Genomic DNA, 16144 nt, shown 5'->3' with positions numbered 1-16144 from the left:
AACGCTAAATGAGAGCGACACATTGCGCTCATGTTTTCAGGTATTATAGTGTGACAAAGGCAGGGGAGGTAAATCACACAGTGATAAATGGGTCAGTTTATACAGATGGAGGGAAAGAGAGAGAAAGGTGGCTTAAGGCAGGCCTTACTCCTCTCAGAATACACTGTTCTGCTTTCTATGTAATAAAAAAAGTACATCAAGTGCATCAGTGATTGAAAACACACACACGCCCCACGGTCACTGTAACACTGCGTTGTACCAACGGTAAGCTTGAAAAGCTGAGTGACGGAACATTTGATAGCTAAATATTGTCTTCTTTTGATAGATGGCTTTTCAAATTGAAATCAAAGCGCGCGCAGACACACACACACACACACACACACACACACACACATACACATATACACACATGCACACGCACACGCATCTCCCTGTGTGGTATGATCATGTGATATCTGTCCTATCAGTCCATTGGCTGATCGGACTGCTCTGCTCCACAGGCCGCAACAGAAAAGGAAGTGTGCATCAATCTTTAATGTGACATTTAGCACAGACAGTATGACCCACAACAAATGCATGCACACGCACACACACGCACAAAGGAAAAAAGTAGTCCCACTTGGATTTCCCCGTCTTTGTCATACACCTCCCGTATTAAAAAAAATATTTTTGTCAATAAATGAAATAATTCTACATAAATAAATCCACTGAGCACTTTTACAACTTTCATTCTCTAAACATATATTCTTCTTCTTCTTCTTCTTCTTCTTCTTCTTCTTCTTCTTCTTCTTCTTCTTCTTCTTCTTCTTCTTCTTCTTCTTCTTCTTCTTCTTCTTCTTCTTCTTCTTCTTCTTCTTCTTCTTCTTCTTCTTCTTCTGTTGATTTCCTTTTTGCGTTTGCAGGGCTTTGTGGGATTTTTTTTATTGTTATTATTTTGTTATTTATTCCAAGTCTAGCACACAAATAAGTTAAAGACTATGTGGCAGAAATACACATAACTACAACTGTAATGATCTAAAATGAGTTGCTCAGAGACAGAACACCTACAGAAGCAATATGACAATAAGGTTCACAAAAGTTACAATAAGGTCAGGGAGTGTGTGTATAGTCTTTATTCTAGTTGTTTTAAGTTATTCTGCTGTTCTGAATGCGTCTCATCAAACCTTGAACACCTATTGGTCAGCACAGGAGACAACAAAGGGCTTCTAAATGAAAAACCTGGAGATAATTTCAAACAGTGACTCATCAGTTATATCAGATTAAAGGTTTGTGGTCTATGTTCAGATTTGATCTAATGAAGTAACCCAGTAGTTCGCAAACTTTTCACAGTCCCGTACCCCTTCAGACAATTAACCTGAAGCCATGAACCCCCTATTCCTGCTCACTTCAAAAATATAATAATGTAATGCAGTGTTTTCAACTTTGGGGTCGTGACCCCATGTGTGGTCACCTGGAATTCAAATGAGGCCCCCTGAAATGTCTAATTATTTATTCTAATAAAGAAATACTGATTCAAAATGTATTTTGAAAAATGTTTTAATTATCATTATGTTTTTTAATTATAACACCACACTAGGGGTGGACGATATGGACCAAAACTATATCTCAATATTTTTTTCTCAAAATGGTAATATACGATATAAAACTCTATATTTTTATTGCAATAACCTCTTACCAGAAAGACAATACTGGGTTAAGTTTTCTGATGAAAAATGCCACACAGACACATTTATTAACAAACAGCTGTACAATATGTCCCAATTTTGGCTTTTTCTCCTCTAAGGGACAGCATGTGTGAGTGAGTTCTGTAGTGTGGCTTATTTAGGGAAAGGTCTGTGTTAGGACGCACACAGTAATCATCATAAGAAGTAGAGAAAGCAACTACAATGCATATTTTAATACAAAATAAGCTACAAAATAGACATTTCAGAAATAATGGAAAAATTGTAAAGACTGACTGTTTGGCTGCACTCTACGATTAATATTAAACACTTGTATGATGTAAGTTGTACAGTGTGATTGTAGAAATCAAAACAAGTTTAAAAAATATAGATATATCATGATATAGACAATAATGTCATTTTCTATACAGCCAAAATTGAAAACTCAAGATATCTTGAATCATGATATATTGCCCAGCCCTACACCACACACACAAAACAATCCTAAACAATTGTATTCTATACTTTCACTTTCTCAAATAATCTAGTTAAAATGCAGTATAAAAATATCTGAGCTGGCGCATCTTGTCACTTTGTGTACCACAAAGTGACAACTGATCTAGTTTCCAATTTTTTTTTTTTTTTTTCATGTACCCCTTGTGCCAATTTGTGTAACCCTTGGGGTACCCGTACCCCTAGTTTGGGAACCTAGGAGGTAACCAATGTGGCGCCTCTATGGGAGGTGCTTAATGTGCATTTTAAGCCAGTGATTGACAGATCCCTCACTCCATGACTTTACTGTGATCATGCTTCATGTCACTCTCTGTGTCATCTCTCATAACTCCTCCCACCTTGGACTCTACTTCTGTCTCTCACACACACACACACACACACACACACACACACACACACACACACACACACACACACACACACACACACACACACACACACACACACACACACACACACACACACACACACACACACACACACACACACACACACACACTACAATGCAATGTTGTTTGATTGTACACATTATGTCATAATCATAAAATACAAGTGCACACAAGCGGTGGGTGGGTACAGATGCACCAGTGAGTGATGCGTTGACTTACACGTAGAAACTCTAACTTTAAACGTGTTGAGTCAGCGGATTTGTTGAATTGTTTGGTTGTTAGCATAAAATAATTGGGTTGGCTTAATTTAATTATACAGAAGTCTATACGTGCAACATCAGCAAAAGACTGAGGTCTCTGAGGTGAAACCAAGCAACATCTCTTCTTTTTTATTTTCCTTTTCCCCCCTGAAACAGCACCTGGGGCAATTATAATTGTAATTGATAATTATTTACAGTTATGGTATAATTACAATTGTACTTTATAAAATCTGTTGCTGTTGTAGTAATTAAATTGTGATTGACTTTAGATAATTGTAATTGCCATGAAAATTCTATAAAAAATGTCAATTATAATTTAATGCAAAACTGGGGAACCATGTTACATTTCTATGTACAGTTCTACACATATGTAGAGAAAATTATGTTTCATATCAAGCTTTCCCACATTTTACCATTAAAACAATTTGAAACCTAGGGCTATACTGACCCACACCAAAATACTAATACTAATATTTTCATTGATTAGGAAGCCCAACAAGTAATCCATTATAGGAAAGAAATGAGATGATAGACATCTGTTTTTAGTGTATTTTACAGCTGATTTAGGACCCGCTATCATAAGAGATGCTAATTGTAATTTAATTGTAAATGGAAAAAAAAGCAGGTCACTGTAATTGTAATTGAATTGTAACTGAAAAATGTAAATGACCCCAATCCTGACCTGGGGTCATAAGAATTCACCCAAAATGGCAAAGTTTGAACAGAATGGTGTTAATGGGAGCCATAAATGACTGCGTGTACTTACTACTGTGCTGAATCGTTCAGCTGGTACTCCCGAGCGCGGCTGAAGCACTCCTGGATGCCGGAGTCAGACCACAGACGCATCATGGCAGAGAGCAGCTCGGCGGAGTACGGCTCCGTGTCCTCCATGCGACTGACCACGTCGCATACCATCTTAGCATCCGCCTAATGAAAACAGGACAAATGAGAGAGTGAAGGTTAATAACTAATAATGAGGCAAAGAAGGATCTGATGAAGCCCTGAGGAGTGAAAAACAAATCAAGCAACACCAAGGAATTTATATTAAACTAGAGACATGTGATCCTAGCAGAGGTGTAAAGATTACTGACATATCCTACTTAAGTAGAAAAACTGTTACTTGATCGAAATTGCACTCAAGTACACATTTTGAATGTTAAATGCCTCTTTCTGGTAGAGCTGTGTATCCGAATACATAGGTCACGATGCGATACAATACAATATATCCCGATATTAAAATATAATTTTTTTAAAGATATGACTTAAGAAACAACTAATCTGTAAATTTGTACAACTTCATGAGAACATTATGTATGAAATATATTTTATTGGCATATTTTACACTCAAAACAATGGCTTTAACATGTCATGTGCCAATAACTTAAAATAAAAAAATAACATACTGTACAATCTGCCTGTGGCTTTTAAACCAACTTTGACTTTAGTTCAACATGACTTTAGTGCAACTTAACTGAGGTATATACAGTATCTAGAATAACAAATAAATGCAGAAAGTTTGTACTTTCTTTTTAGATATTATTGAAAAAAACACAAGCTGGTCAACATGCCCAGGTTACAGCACTTCTTTGTGCAGTTACAATGTCTCCTACAGTGGAAAAGACTTTCTTGGTTAAATAAAGGTAAAAAAAAAAAATTTAAAAAATCGATTTGGATGAAATTTGAATCAATCCGAGAATCGCGCAACGTAATATCGCGATATATCGCCAAATTGATTTTTTTCAACACCCCTACATTCTGGGGTCAAACATTAAATAAACATGAATTCGCTTATGACACATTCCTCAGTCTTCAAAGTAATAAAACAAATATTAGAAAAGCTGCTACAAGTAAATGAAAAATAGTATAAATTCCAAATAAACCAGAATCACATGATCGTTTGTGCCTCTGGGAGATCAGTACAGGCTCATTTGCCTTGAGTGTTGTTTTAACTGTTTCGTGAAATGAAATGTTGTACTTAAATTCTTAATATAACTAGGCAATACATTGGATTCTGTTACAGCTTGATAGATAACAGTAGATTTAAGTTGCTGTATGTTATTTGAGTTTAAGTTAATGCCGAGATTAGAGGGAACATGCATGGAAAGAAAAGTGTGATAAGAAGATTACTGCAATATGAGAAGAAAAAAAACAAACAGGTATCTGATTACATTGTGTCTGTGAGCCAAAAGGCGGAAGGCCAGAGTCCGATCTATGCAGCAGTGGATTGTAAATGATTGCATTGTGTGACAGTAAGAGAAATCCCATTGTTTCAGATATCTGGTGCTAGATGTTGGTATTGGTAAATCATTTATGGGTAAGTATGAATACATATATATAAAAAATCTAATTGAGTATGTTTTTCTGTAAAAAAACAGAAAAGAAAAGGAAAACTGAACTCCTTATTGAATGTGTTATTGTGCAGTGCAACTGCCCCTTGAATCAATTTGGCTTTTTGATGAGTTTGACACACAGTAGCTGATCTCGGACCCAAAGAGAAAACCTCATTAACCCTTCATTTCCTCAATTTTAAAGTCATTAACCTTCTGTAAACAAAAAAAAACACAACAAAAAAAACAAACACAAAACAAAACAAGATATTCAAACCTAACTGGCTTAGATACAGGCCAGGATACATGTCACTAGAATAATAAAGTGATTTTTATTTTTTTTTTCAATTGAAAGCCTTTAGAATAAATATTTGAATAAAGTTCTTCCTCGACTTCAAACTATTTCTGTTAAAGCTGCACAGTCATCATGTGCCTCTTCATTCATAAATCCTCAAACTTGCATTTTTCTTTATTTCATTTGCGAAATGCCACTTTGTGTTTATATGGGATAAAAAAAAAAAAGCTTGGCTCAGCATTTTGGCACCGTGTGTAGTGAAGCATCCACAGTGATATCTGGCAGTCTATCGCTGCCATTTCTCTCCTTTCCTCTTTTTCTTGCATCGATTTTTTTCCCTCGCACTTTATATCCTGATGATTCTCGCTCACACTGATGGCAGCAGAAAACGCACATCCTGACCTTTGCACTCTTTTATGAGCACTGCCAACACGCAGTTCTCTACTATATGTAAGCAGACGCTGACTGCAGAAACTGTAGCACAGACACTTTGTTCTTTCACGCCCCCCAAATACTTATATTTGACATTTTATTATGCTCATTTTGCCTTTCCTGAAAAAAAAAAAACACTTTTTAATTTAATGCTTGGAATAACTGATATGAAAGCGTTAGATTTGAAAGAAAACAGTTGGTGGTGTGACTTCATGGTCAAAGTGCCTGAAGTAAACAGTTACAATCTACAGTTTTAGTGGCAGCCTATAGCAGTCAGCATGCAATCACTCTTAGTGACAACGCAATAATGAAAGTTCAAACTGGAGCAGATAGATTTCACTTTCACACCCAGAATCAACACCACTGTACATTAAGGGCCTGAAGTACCAAGTTAGATTTCCTCTTATCCCGCTAACTTCCGAGATGCGCTGTCCTACAAAGCTGGATAACATCTTACGGGGCTAAATCACTGGTCAGGACCAGGTTAGGAAGTAGATAAGATCTGAGCGAGTACTAAAGTCCCGCCTCCTGACCAATCAGTTCTCTTTGAAAACGACCTGCCCAAAAAAAGGTGGTGGATCATTGGGTGAACACGTTGCTGTGTGGATCTGATGTGATGCTGACAGGAGAAAGAGATTATTTACACATTTTTTTCAAAGCAATGATCTGGATGTAATGTAATGCAACTGAAGGCAAACTTCAAAAACACCTTTACCTGCTGTTATGTCTCATCCTCACTGTCTTTAGGCTTTTAATATTTACACGTTTGCAAAGTATTGCATGCATGTAGGACATCAAACATTCAATATTTCCTTTGCCAGGATATTTATGTTGTAGTTTATGCTGATAATTATTTTGCAGTTTACGTCATATGAGCTGCAATCTGTTTGTATAAAAAATGGGGAATACCTTTATATTGCAATATTTGTTTGTTTGCTGGTAGGAAAGGGTGGGAAATTAGTTTTCCAGTTGGACAGACACTGAACAAACATTTTAAAATACATCAATAGATCATGGCTGTCAAACTCCTTTTAGTTCAGGGGCCAAATACGGAGCAGTTTGAGCTTAAGTTAAGTGGGATAAAGATTTTAGATGGGAAAACAATACATTTCAGCATTAATGTGCCCTAGTTTGCACTTCCAGGTATGAATAATACATAAAGGATTTAAGGCACTGACAATATACAAGCAAAACCCGACAGATCTGTCCCTGCAAGATCTTCACTTAAATTTCCTTGATTTTTGTGACCAATTTGAGAACATTTTGTGGGAAAATAGCAGAATTTAGGATTTTTTTTTTTCCAACAATTTAAGATTAAAAAAAAAAATAAAATAAAAAATACATGGATAAACTGTGAATCCTGCAAATACTGTAGAGTTTCATTTAATTTGTGTATTTTGAGGGGCTGGATTAGTTAGTTCATTAGTTATAGTAATTGGATGCTCTAAAGCAGGGGTGTCCAATTCCGGTCCTCGAGGGCCACTATCCAGCATGTTTTAGATGTTTCCCTCTTCCAACACATCTGATTCAAATGATCAACTCCTCATCCAGCTCTGCAGAAGCCTGATAACGATCCTAATCATTTGAATCAGGTGTGTTGGAAGAGGGAAACATCTAAAACATGCTGGATAGTGGCCCTCGAGGACCGGAATTGGACACCCCTGCTCTAAAGGGCTGGATGTGGACCCCAGGCCTCGAAATTGACACATGTGCCTTAGAATATGAGCCCCGATCATACTGTGTGACTCCACCTCATATTATATCTTTGGAAATATACATTTTCTGGTCTCTATGAGGAGGGGTTTTTCAATCGTGTAACTACTGAGCCACTGTCCTGCATACTTTGATTGGCTCTCTTCTTCAACACACCTGAATCTGGTGAATGTGTAATCAGCCAGCTCTGCTGCAGGCGTGATACTGATTATAATAAGGTCTGTCATTGGAAACAAGCCGGACAGTGGAACCCAAGGACCAAGAACGAGGCAGCTGTACCCCTGCTTTTAGTGTGAGATGCTTATTATGTCCATTTTATTTTGTCCGGACGAGTCTGCAAAATCATTACAATGTGTGTATTTCCATTTTTAATTGACATTTCCTATATATTTAAAATCTATTCTCATGCAGTTTCCATTGCATTTGTTTAGCTCAAGCACATTATTGAATGAATATTCGGCGTTGTTTTGTTATTGAAAGAGCACAGGTGTAGTTTTGTCTTTCTCGTTCATGTATGAACACTGAATAGGCAATCGCCATCATCCTCATAATCAACCTAAAATCTCCTTTTTCTTATTTCCATCACAGCATATAATGCATAATTAGAATGCTTTAATGTAAAAACACAACAATAAATAATACATTTCGCTGCTCTGTTGTTGCCCACCATCAATAACCAATCTATTAAAAAAATAAAACTACAAAAACCAACCAACAGTGTGTGCATCCATCGAACCCGAGAGCTAGTGGTTAATTTACTAAAGTACTCAATTTTTTATCACTTGCAATGCTCTCTATGCCATGGGCTGTAACGCAGCGGCGCAACTACTGCCAAAGATGTCTTACAAAATTGTTAACAAATTGTGAACAAATCTATTATTTAACAAGATCATTTTCCTTTATATTATACATTATGCCTTATTTACCCCAACTCTGCCGACAGGAAAGACTTTAAGACTAAAAGACAGACTTTAAACCACCTAAAGCAGGGCTGTCAAACTCATTTTACTTCAGGGGCCAAATACAGACAAGTTTGATCTGAAGTGGGCCGCTGTGGTGGGGAATCAAACCATTTCAACATTCGTGCTACTTTGCATGTCCATGTTTAAATGATATATAAGCATGTATGCAGAGTATATAAGGCATAGGTAACAGGGAGTGACAATATTGTTTCAATTTGGAGAAATGTTGTCAAATAATTTGAGGATTGAGCAGAATTTTGGAAAAATGAGGTTTGTTCCATACAATTCAAGATTAAAAAATGACTTCCATTGTGTTACACAATTTGTGCCAAATTCAATGAAACTCCACTTGAATAATTGCAAAGTTAATACTTCCAAATAAATAGGTTGAAATGTTATGTATTTTCAAGTGTATTATTTTAAATGAATGCCCATATTTATGTTTGACTATGATACAGTGATGTAAAACTACTGCCAATTTCTGGTTAATTTCAATAAATGATTCCTATGAAAAGTTTCTATTTTTTTAATATTGTCAAAATTCCCAAGCTTAAAATCCTGTGGAAATTTGCCAGATATTTTACACCCCTACTAAAATATCTACAGCTAAATTATTTGGTAATTTACACAACTTTACCCTGCGGGCCGGATTGGATGTTTAAAAGGGCCGGTATTGGCCTTCGGGCCTTGAGTTTGACACATGTGACCTAAAGGGACTTGAAGATGACAGCATGCTTATTTGTATTTGAAAATAATATTTTTCTTTGCAGCCGCACTGATGCCTAAAGGGAACAACCTGTACCTACATGACCCAACCTCAGCATCTCCTTCCTCTATGACCGCTGCGCTCACATCCGGAATAATCATCCCTGTCTATACTTAGGTCGTAGAAATTGGATGCTGACCATTTCATGCTTGATAAGAGATGCGATCAGAAAGAGAGCAGCAGGTGGTGCATTATAGTTCATAAAATGAGAGGTCATATACACATTTTTGCAAGGAGGTATTCAAAATATTTGTTGACTGAATTAGAATATATGGGATTTCTGCCTGGATTTTACAAAATGATCTTAAAACCAACTAAATGTTATATTAATGAAAACATATTCTGAGGGTTAGGGTGCTCTGCTTTTTGGAAAGATTTCCAATTAGGCTATTGTTCACATATTCCAGCTACAGACATTTTCTGTTCATTTCTTGTAAGAAAAATAAAAACAAGTAAGAGCATGTGTTATTTAACCTTTGCGCTTGTATATCTGGGTTCCAATGAAGACAACATACGACAGACTCTGCCTTGCTAAAAAAGCACTCAAGAAGATGGATGTGACTCACTTGCTCTTTGACAGTGAGGTCACTGCCCTTGGTACGTGACGCTACAATGGAAATTTCCAAAGGCCACATTTAAACTTTAGCCTCCACTTTGTTTGCTCTTTGCCCCTACAAACTGCTTTTGGTTTTTAACCTAAAGTGCTTTCTGTTTCTCGCCCTTTAACTCAAACCAAAACCTCTAAAGAGACTCTAGCGTATGATCTATACTCCGGATTAAAGCAGTCAATGAATTCCAAACCAGTACCGAAAATGGATATTTTGTGTGTGTGTGTGTGTGTGTGGACTCCAGTTTTAAAGTGCTTGGCAATAGGCCACAAACACACTTCTAACACACAGCCAAGGCCGAGGATAAACAGACATTTAGGAAAGTAGGATGGTCCAAAAAAAACAGAGACGAGATCCTGTTTACATAATTATAAAGGACCTCACAAACATACACACTCACCCTTAAACCTTTGGGGTTTTGGCTTATTTCATGAAGCTTTAACGAAACACTTAAATTCATTCAAACTAAAATGACACAGAGACTCAAAAATAGTCGTACAATTTGGCAGATAATTCAGAAATTCTATTCAATTACAGAGAATGAACTATCAGAGAGAGCCTGAGAGAACATGTAAACTACACGCAAAATAACCTAAACAATGGGTTTGAAGCAGGGTTGGGGTCAATTATATTTTTCAGTTACAATTACGATTACAGTGACCACCAATTTTTCCAAATACAATTCAATTACAATTGTTTTTTTGTCTTCAGAAAGTGAATTACAATTACGTCCTCAATTACTTAAGTTCAGTTACAAGTAATTACAATTACTGAGCCTAAAATAAAGGCAATGGCTATCCGTACGGTTGCCGTATCACTATACCGACATTCTATCCGTACGCAGCGCCCCTCATTGGCCAGTTTAGGTCACGTGACTAAGACTAAACCGAACCGTAAACCTAACCCTACAAACTGTTGCGAAATAGGGTCGAAACCTAACACTAACCCTAACTTCGGTAAACGTACCAATAACCGTACAAATAGACACTTTCTAAAATGAATAACCGAACAAAAGTTACCCTTCCCCTTGTGCTAGCTATTTGTTAGCATCACTTATGATAACGGGTCCCAAATCAGCTGTGAAATACATTAAAAACAAATATCAATCATCTAATTTATTTCATATCTATTGGATACCATATTAGGCTTACGACTAATCAATGAAAACATTGGTGTTAATATTTTTGGTGTGGGCGTCGGAGCTTTTTTTGTGGCAGTATACCCCTAGATTTATATATATTTTAAAATGGTAACATGTGGGAAATCTTGATAATGAAACAAATGTCAATAATTGTTAACAACAAATGTGTAGAACTGTACATAGAACTGTAACACGGTTCCCCAGTTTTGCGTTAAATTATAATTGACAATTTTCATCGACTTTTCATGGCAATTACAATTACAAAGTCAAATTCCTGAACTTAATTTCAATTTAATTATGATGACGACAGCAACAGACTTTTAAAATTACAAATAATATTATAATTATGATATCATTGTAATCAATTACAATTATAATTGACCCCAACCCTGGTTTGAAGTGATCCTGCCCAACATTATCCTGAAGAAGTGCTCTGATTTTGACATCAACAAAGAAAAGTTTTTAATAGAAAGCTTTAAAATTAACATAGTAAACAATTAAAAAATTGAAAGACACAGAGGAGAGCTTAGAGACAGTTTGACTGACCGTCTGGCTTTGAAATGTGAAACGTCCTAATAGTCTTCACGGCAATAAACACAATTAACTGCTACTTGTACCTTAAATGCCTTTGGAATGATCTATTCATTGATGGCGTCAACTTAAATATTTAAGGTTTTTATACTAGTCCTGTGTGTGACATGAAATGAAACGTGTTTAATATATTACCAATGAACAAAATCTGTGTACATTCATTTGCACAATTAATTAGCCGTTGAGACAGCCTGGCACATACAGTAGTGCGTCATCTCGAGTATAAATATACAGTACATGTAAAGTGTGTTTTCTATGCGCTTTGTCACGCTATAATCTAAATATAATAAGGTGTATTAGTGACATGCTTGTAAAAACTACTGCTCGTGTTTGCAGGAATACGAAATCCACAAAATTGCTCATGTAAACAATTAACCAGCCTCATCGTTTCTGTGTAGCTCTTAATGTATAAAACATGAGCACAATACAACATGACATACCTTAGTAGATCATTTTCCACCTAACATGTACATAGCTAACTGCTTTTCCAAGCACTGTTATTTTTGCTATTTGCTACTCATTAACTCCATGAATCAACTGAAACACAAGCGCTGACGTTCAATTACTTTAAAACAAGCTTGTGTGACTCAGCAACAGTCGCACAAGCAAATATGTATAACGAAGTCATACAATCGTCAATCACGAATCAAGCACATAAACGGGATGTAATTAGACAGAGTCATCATTTAGCATGTGTACTTTAGCATGTTGTCATTAAGCCCATATCCTGAACCTCTAATTAATGATTTGTCAAGCTTAATGAAATCAGGAAATTAGTAATTGAGAACCAAAACTCTTAAAAAAAGGCAAGCAGGTTAACAGCTTTAATGTTGTGAATCACGATGAAAAGAAATACCTTCTTTTACAATGTACCATTACAAATAATGATACATGCTTTTGTTGGCATCTTTTATAACACTTAAGAGGTCGTGAGAATTAAAACAACAAAGTATGACAAAAACATATATATAAAATCTAAAATAAGTTACAGATACTATAGTATAATATGACAAAAAAGATTTAGAGTGGCCATTTCCATCTATTAATCCGTTTCTAGGAATAAGGTTTGGTTAAAATAGGGTGATCATATTTTGACTTCCATAAAAGAGGACACTTGGGCCGACCTAGGCATACTCAAATAGTACTCCTTTGCTACCTTGTATACAAAAAAATACAAAATAATAAATAAACAATTTGTCATCGTGAATGATATTTAAAAATGTATTTCTCTCTTTATTACAAAGACTTAAAATAATTTAAATCAGTGGTGACTCACCTTTAATGTAACCTTTATTCATTATCGTAGTGGAATTCTTCTCTGCATTTTACCCATTTTCCCCAAGAGGTAGCATTGGGCTGCCAATTGTATTTGGCAATTGAAAATTGCCAAATACAATTGTTCTCGTAGGAGTTCTTATTTTTCTTCCGTAACTACTTTGTCCGAGAACTCCTCATAGACTATTAATGGAGCACTAATGATTCGTATGTTATCTCATAGGAGCAATGTCAAGGATGTGGAGTTGACGTTTTTTGGTGCAAAAATGTCAAGGTCAAGGTTGCGTCAAGTCTAAAAAACAAAACAAAAATTCCATATCTCTACGAATATTTATCCTACAAGTTCGATGGTTACATTTATGAAAATCTCATCTCAAGTGGAGTATTTTATTTCATTAGAGCGAAGCTGTACGAACTACCGGTAAAACGATTGGTAGGGTTCATGACGTCCCAAAAAAAAAACTTTTTTCCCTATAACTTGGCCACAAATTGAGTTACAGTGCTCAGACATGTACCATTCAACAACATTTCCTTTCAATGTTTGACCTTGACCTTTGCTAAAGGTCACATTTAGGATCAAGGTCAGTCTTCTGTTTTTCCTGCATTATTAATTTCAATTTCAATAGTAAAAAGAACCAACTTTTCAACAAATTCAGATACAGGTTGGCATTTTTGCCAATTTTTTTAATTTTCAATTGTCAAATATGTATTTGTCTTGCAAATACAGGTCTTGCCTAGTTATTATTATCATTATTATTATTATTATACATCATAATAATCTGTCTTTTAAAAATCTCATGTATACCTTCTTAAAATCTCTCAATCATTAAAACAATGAGAAACATCGCCTCCTAGAAATGAAAACTATAACATAAAACTCAAGGCTTATAGAACAGTAAATAATCATTAAGTATATACTTCAATAAATAAGGTTTCAAATTAAATCCACCGTTATTTGGTCTCTTAATCGGTCTTTCTCCTAGACTTTGGTCCTCTTCCTCTTTTCCTCGTGTGTGACGATTTTGTCATAACAAAGTGGCATCTTTGATGATTCCGTCACTTGTGAGTGCAACAACAGTAATGAACCATATTGGCTTTAATAGATCAATAGATGTCAGAAAGTAAATATTAGTGGAGTTACGATGTTCCTGAGATGCGTTCAATGTCCCTGTGAAACCCGGACAATTCAGTTATTTTGTTAAATATGCCCCGGACAGCCTGGACAAAATGTGAAAAGAGGACATGTCCAGGTGAATCCGGACGTATGATCACCCTAGGTTAAATTCCCCTCACTTTTTTAAAATGACAAACGACCAAATCCAAACAAAATAGACACAAACATATGCCAAAAATGTACTAATTTGCCATTTACTGGGACTACAAACAGTGACACAGCCATGGTAAGCCATTTATAAGAGCAGCCTCACATAACTTTACTGAAACTAATCTCCCTCTCACACCTGCTTGTGAAATCAGACGTTCACTGCTGTTGGTGCTCATCGCCGTCCATCACTACACTTCTTCATTTCACCATCTGCTTTCTCCCTCACCCCTTCTGTTGTCTGCTGGCGTCGAGAAACACCCCACCCTTAACTCTCTTTCCTGTTTGCTCTCTCCACGTCATGTGACTCTTCGCTGCAGTTGCCATGGAGACCACTCTCATTTCCCGGGTATGCAATCTTGTCTACGATTCTTTTTCTCCTCTTTGCCCTTCCCATCCTTTCTGCCGCACCCTCCTCATCGTCAGCTGTCAGTATCATCCTCTCTATTCTCTCTTTCTCCTCCCTCTGATTCCCTCCTTAATGGAGATATTCTAAGCTTATTAGAAGAAAACACCTCTTCTTCTGCCTTTTCCATCCATTGCAAATCAGCTCATCACTAATAGAGATGTCAAATAACAAGCATCTGGACCGCCCACCATCGCCCACCCTCCTCAATGCTCTCCGTCCCCAGAGGAGTTGCTGAATAATGTAAGTGTTGAAACATTTATTTGTAGTCAAGCCCTCCTGCGGACAACCACAGCAGAGCTCTAACTCCCATATATGTAGACACGCACATATGTTAGTGTGCCGTTTACGGTGTAGATTTTGCTTCTGTGGCCACCCTGACAGGATTCCTGTAGCCACACCCAGAACCACCCACACACACACACACACACACACACACACACACACACACACACACAGGGAGGAGGCGAGGGATATGAGCGATGAGGAGTATAGGGTGCATCATTAAAATAAACGGTCAATAAAAGCACCAGAGAGCAATGAAATATAATCGATCCTGCTGTCCTCGCTTAAACCACAAGAGACTAAAAATGGAAAGAGACAAATGAAGTCGGATACAGTCATAAGCATGTGCCCAAGTGTGTTAAAATACATTTTGAGTGTGATTAAAAAAATGAATTCACAAGAAAAATATTTACCTATTGCTGATTCTGTTGTGAAAAATAGGAGGAAATTCCAGCAGCAACGAAGAGTGGAAATGTGGGAGTAAATCCATCTTTTAGTGGACTTGAAAAAAAAAGATCAATATATTTTCTTTCCTAAAAATACCTTTTTAGCTTTCCTTTAAGTATATTTCTGTATTTTTAATGCACACCATACATAGAAAATAGGATAATACTGCAGGAAAAGATCAGGGCGGCTTTAAAACAAGTATAGGAGCTTGTTCTCCTTGTGCCTTTGTCTCCTCCTGAAGTTTGTGGTCTGATAAATCTGCATCCTTGAGTGTGTGCAGCCTTGTGATAAACAAGTGTTCTGCCGATGGACATATGCATGGAGAACCTGATGCAAGCATTCTATGGATTATAGTTGGCTGGTTGAAAGTGACAGAAAAGAAAAGCTTTCAAGAGTGACATTGCAGTATGAAAGAATATGTTTCATCAAATATTGGAATTAATCATTATGGAATCAAATCTTTGCTAAGATTTGAAAAACTTTTAAGTCTTTTAAGCCTTTCAAGGTCTGTTGTCCACACTTACATCACTCTAATATGCTTATCAGTTTAAACAATATGTGAAAAAGGGCCTCAACATATATTAATAATACCTTAAGGATAAAGGTGTTCATCTGGTTTGTTCTCCCTGAAAAGTGGATTAAAAGAATCCAAAAATAGAGATTTTCAATCCTGCAGACTCAGACCTGAACAGATACAGTAAAGCCTAAGGATTTCCAAAACTAAAGTGATTGTTTTAAATCTGTTACAGACC

The 16144-nt window shown here is 36.4% G+C and overlaps 1 protein-coding gene across 2 annotated transcripts in view; it reads right to left on the bottom strand.

Moving 5' to 3' along the window:
- Nucleotides 1–16144, bottom strand: part of LOC114464423 (guanine nucleotide-binding protein G(o) subunit alpha) — a 125367-nt gene that overhangs the window by 35345 nt on the left and 73878 nt on the right. For both annotated transcript variants that reach the window (XM_028448593.1, XM_028448592.1), the window contains exon 4: nucleotides 3590–3750. In XM_028448593.1, the coding sequence (XP_028304394.1) occupies nucleotides 3590–3750 (161 nt within the window). The remainder of the gene's footprint in view (nucleotides 1–3589; nucleotides 3751–16144) is intronic.

This window comes from Gouania willdenowi, chromosome 6 (genome assembly GCF_900634775.1).
Source record: "Gouania willdenowi chromosome 6, fGouWil2.1, whole genome shotgun sequence".
Lineage (NCBI taxonomy): Eukaryota > Metazoa > Chordata > Actinopteri > Blenniiformes > Gobiesocidae > Gouania > Gouania willdenowi.
The sequence above is the reverse complement of the archived record's forward strand: the minus strand, read 5'-3'. Positions and strand labels throughout refer to the sequence as shown.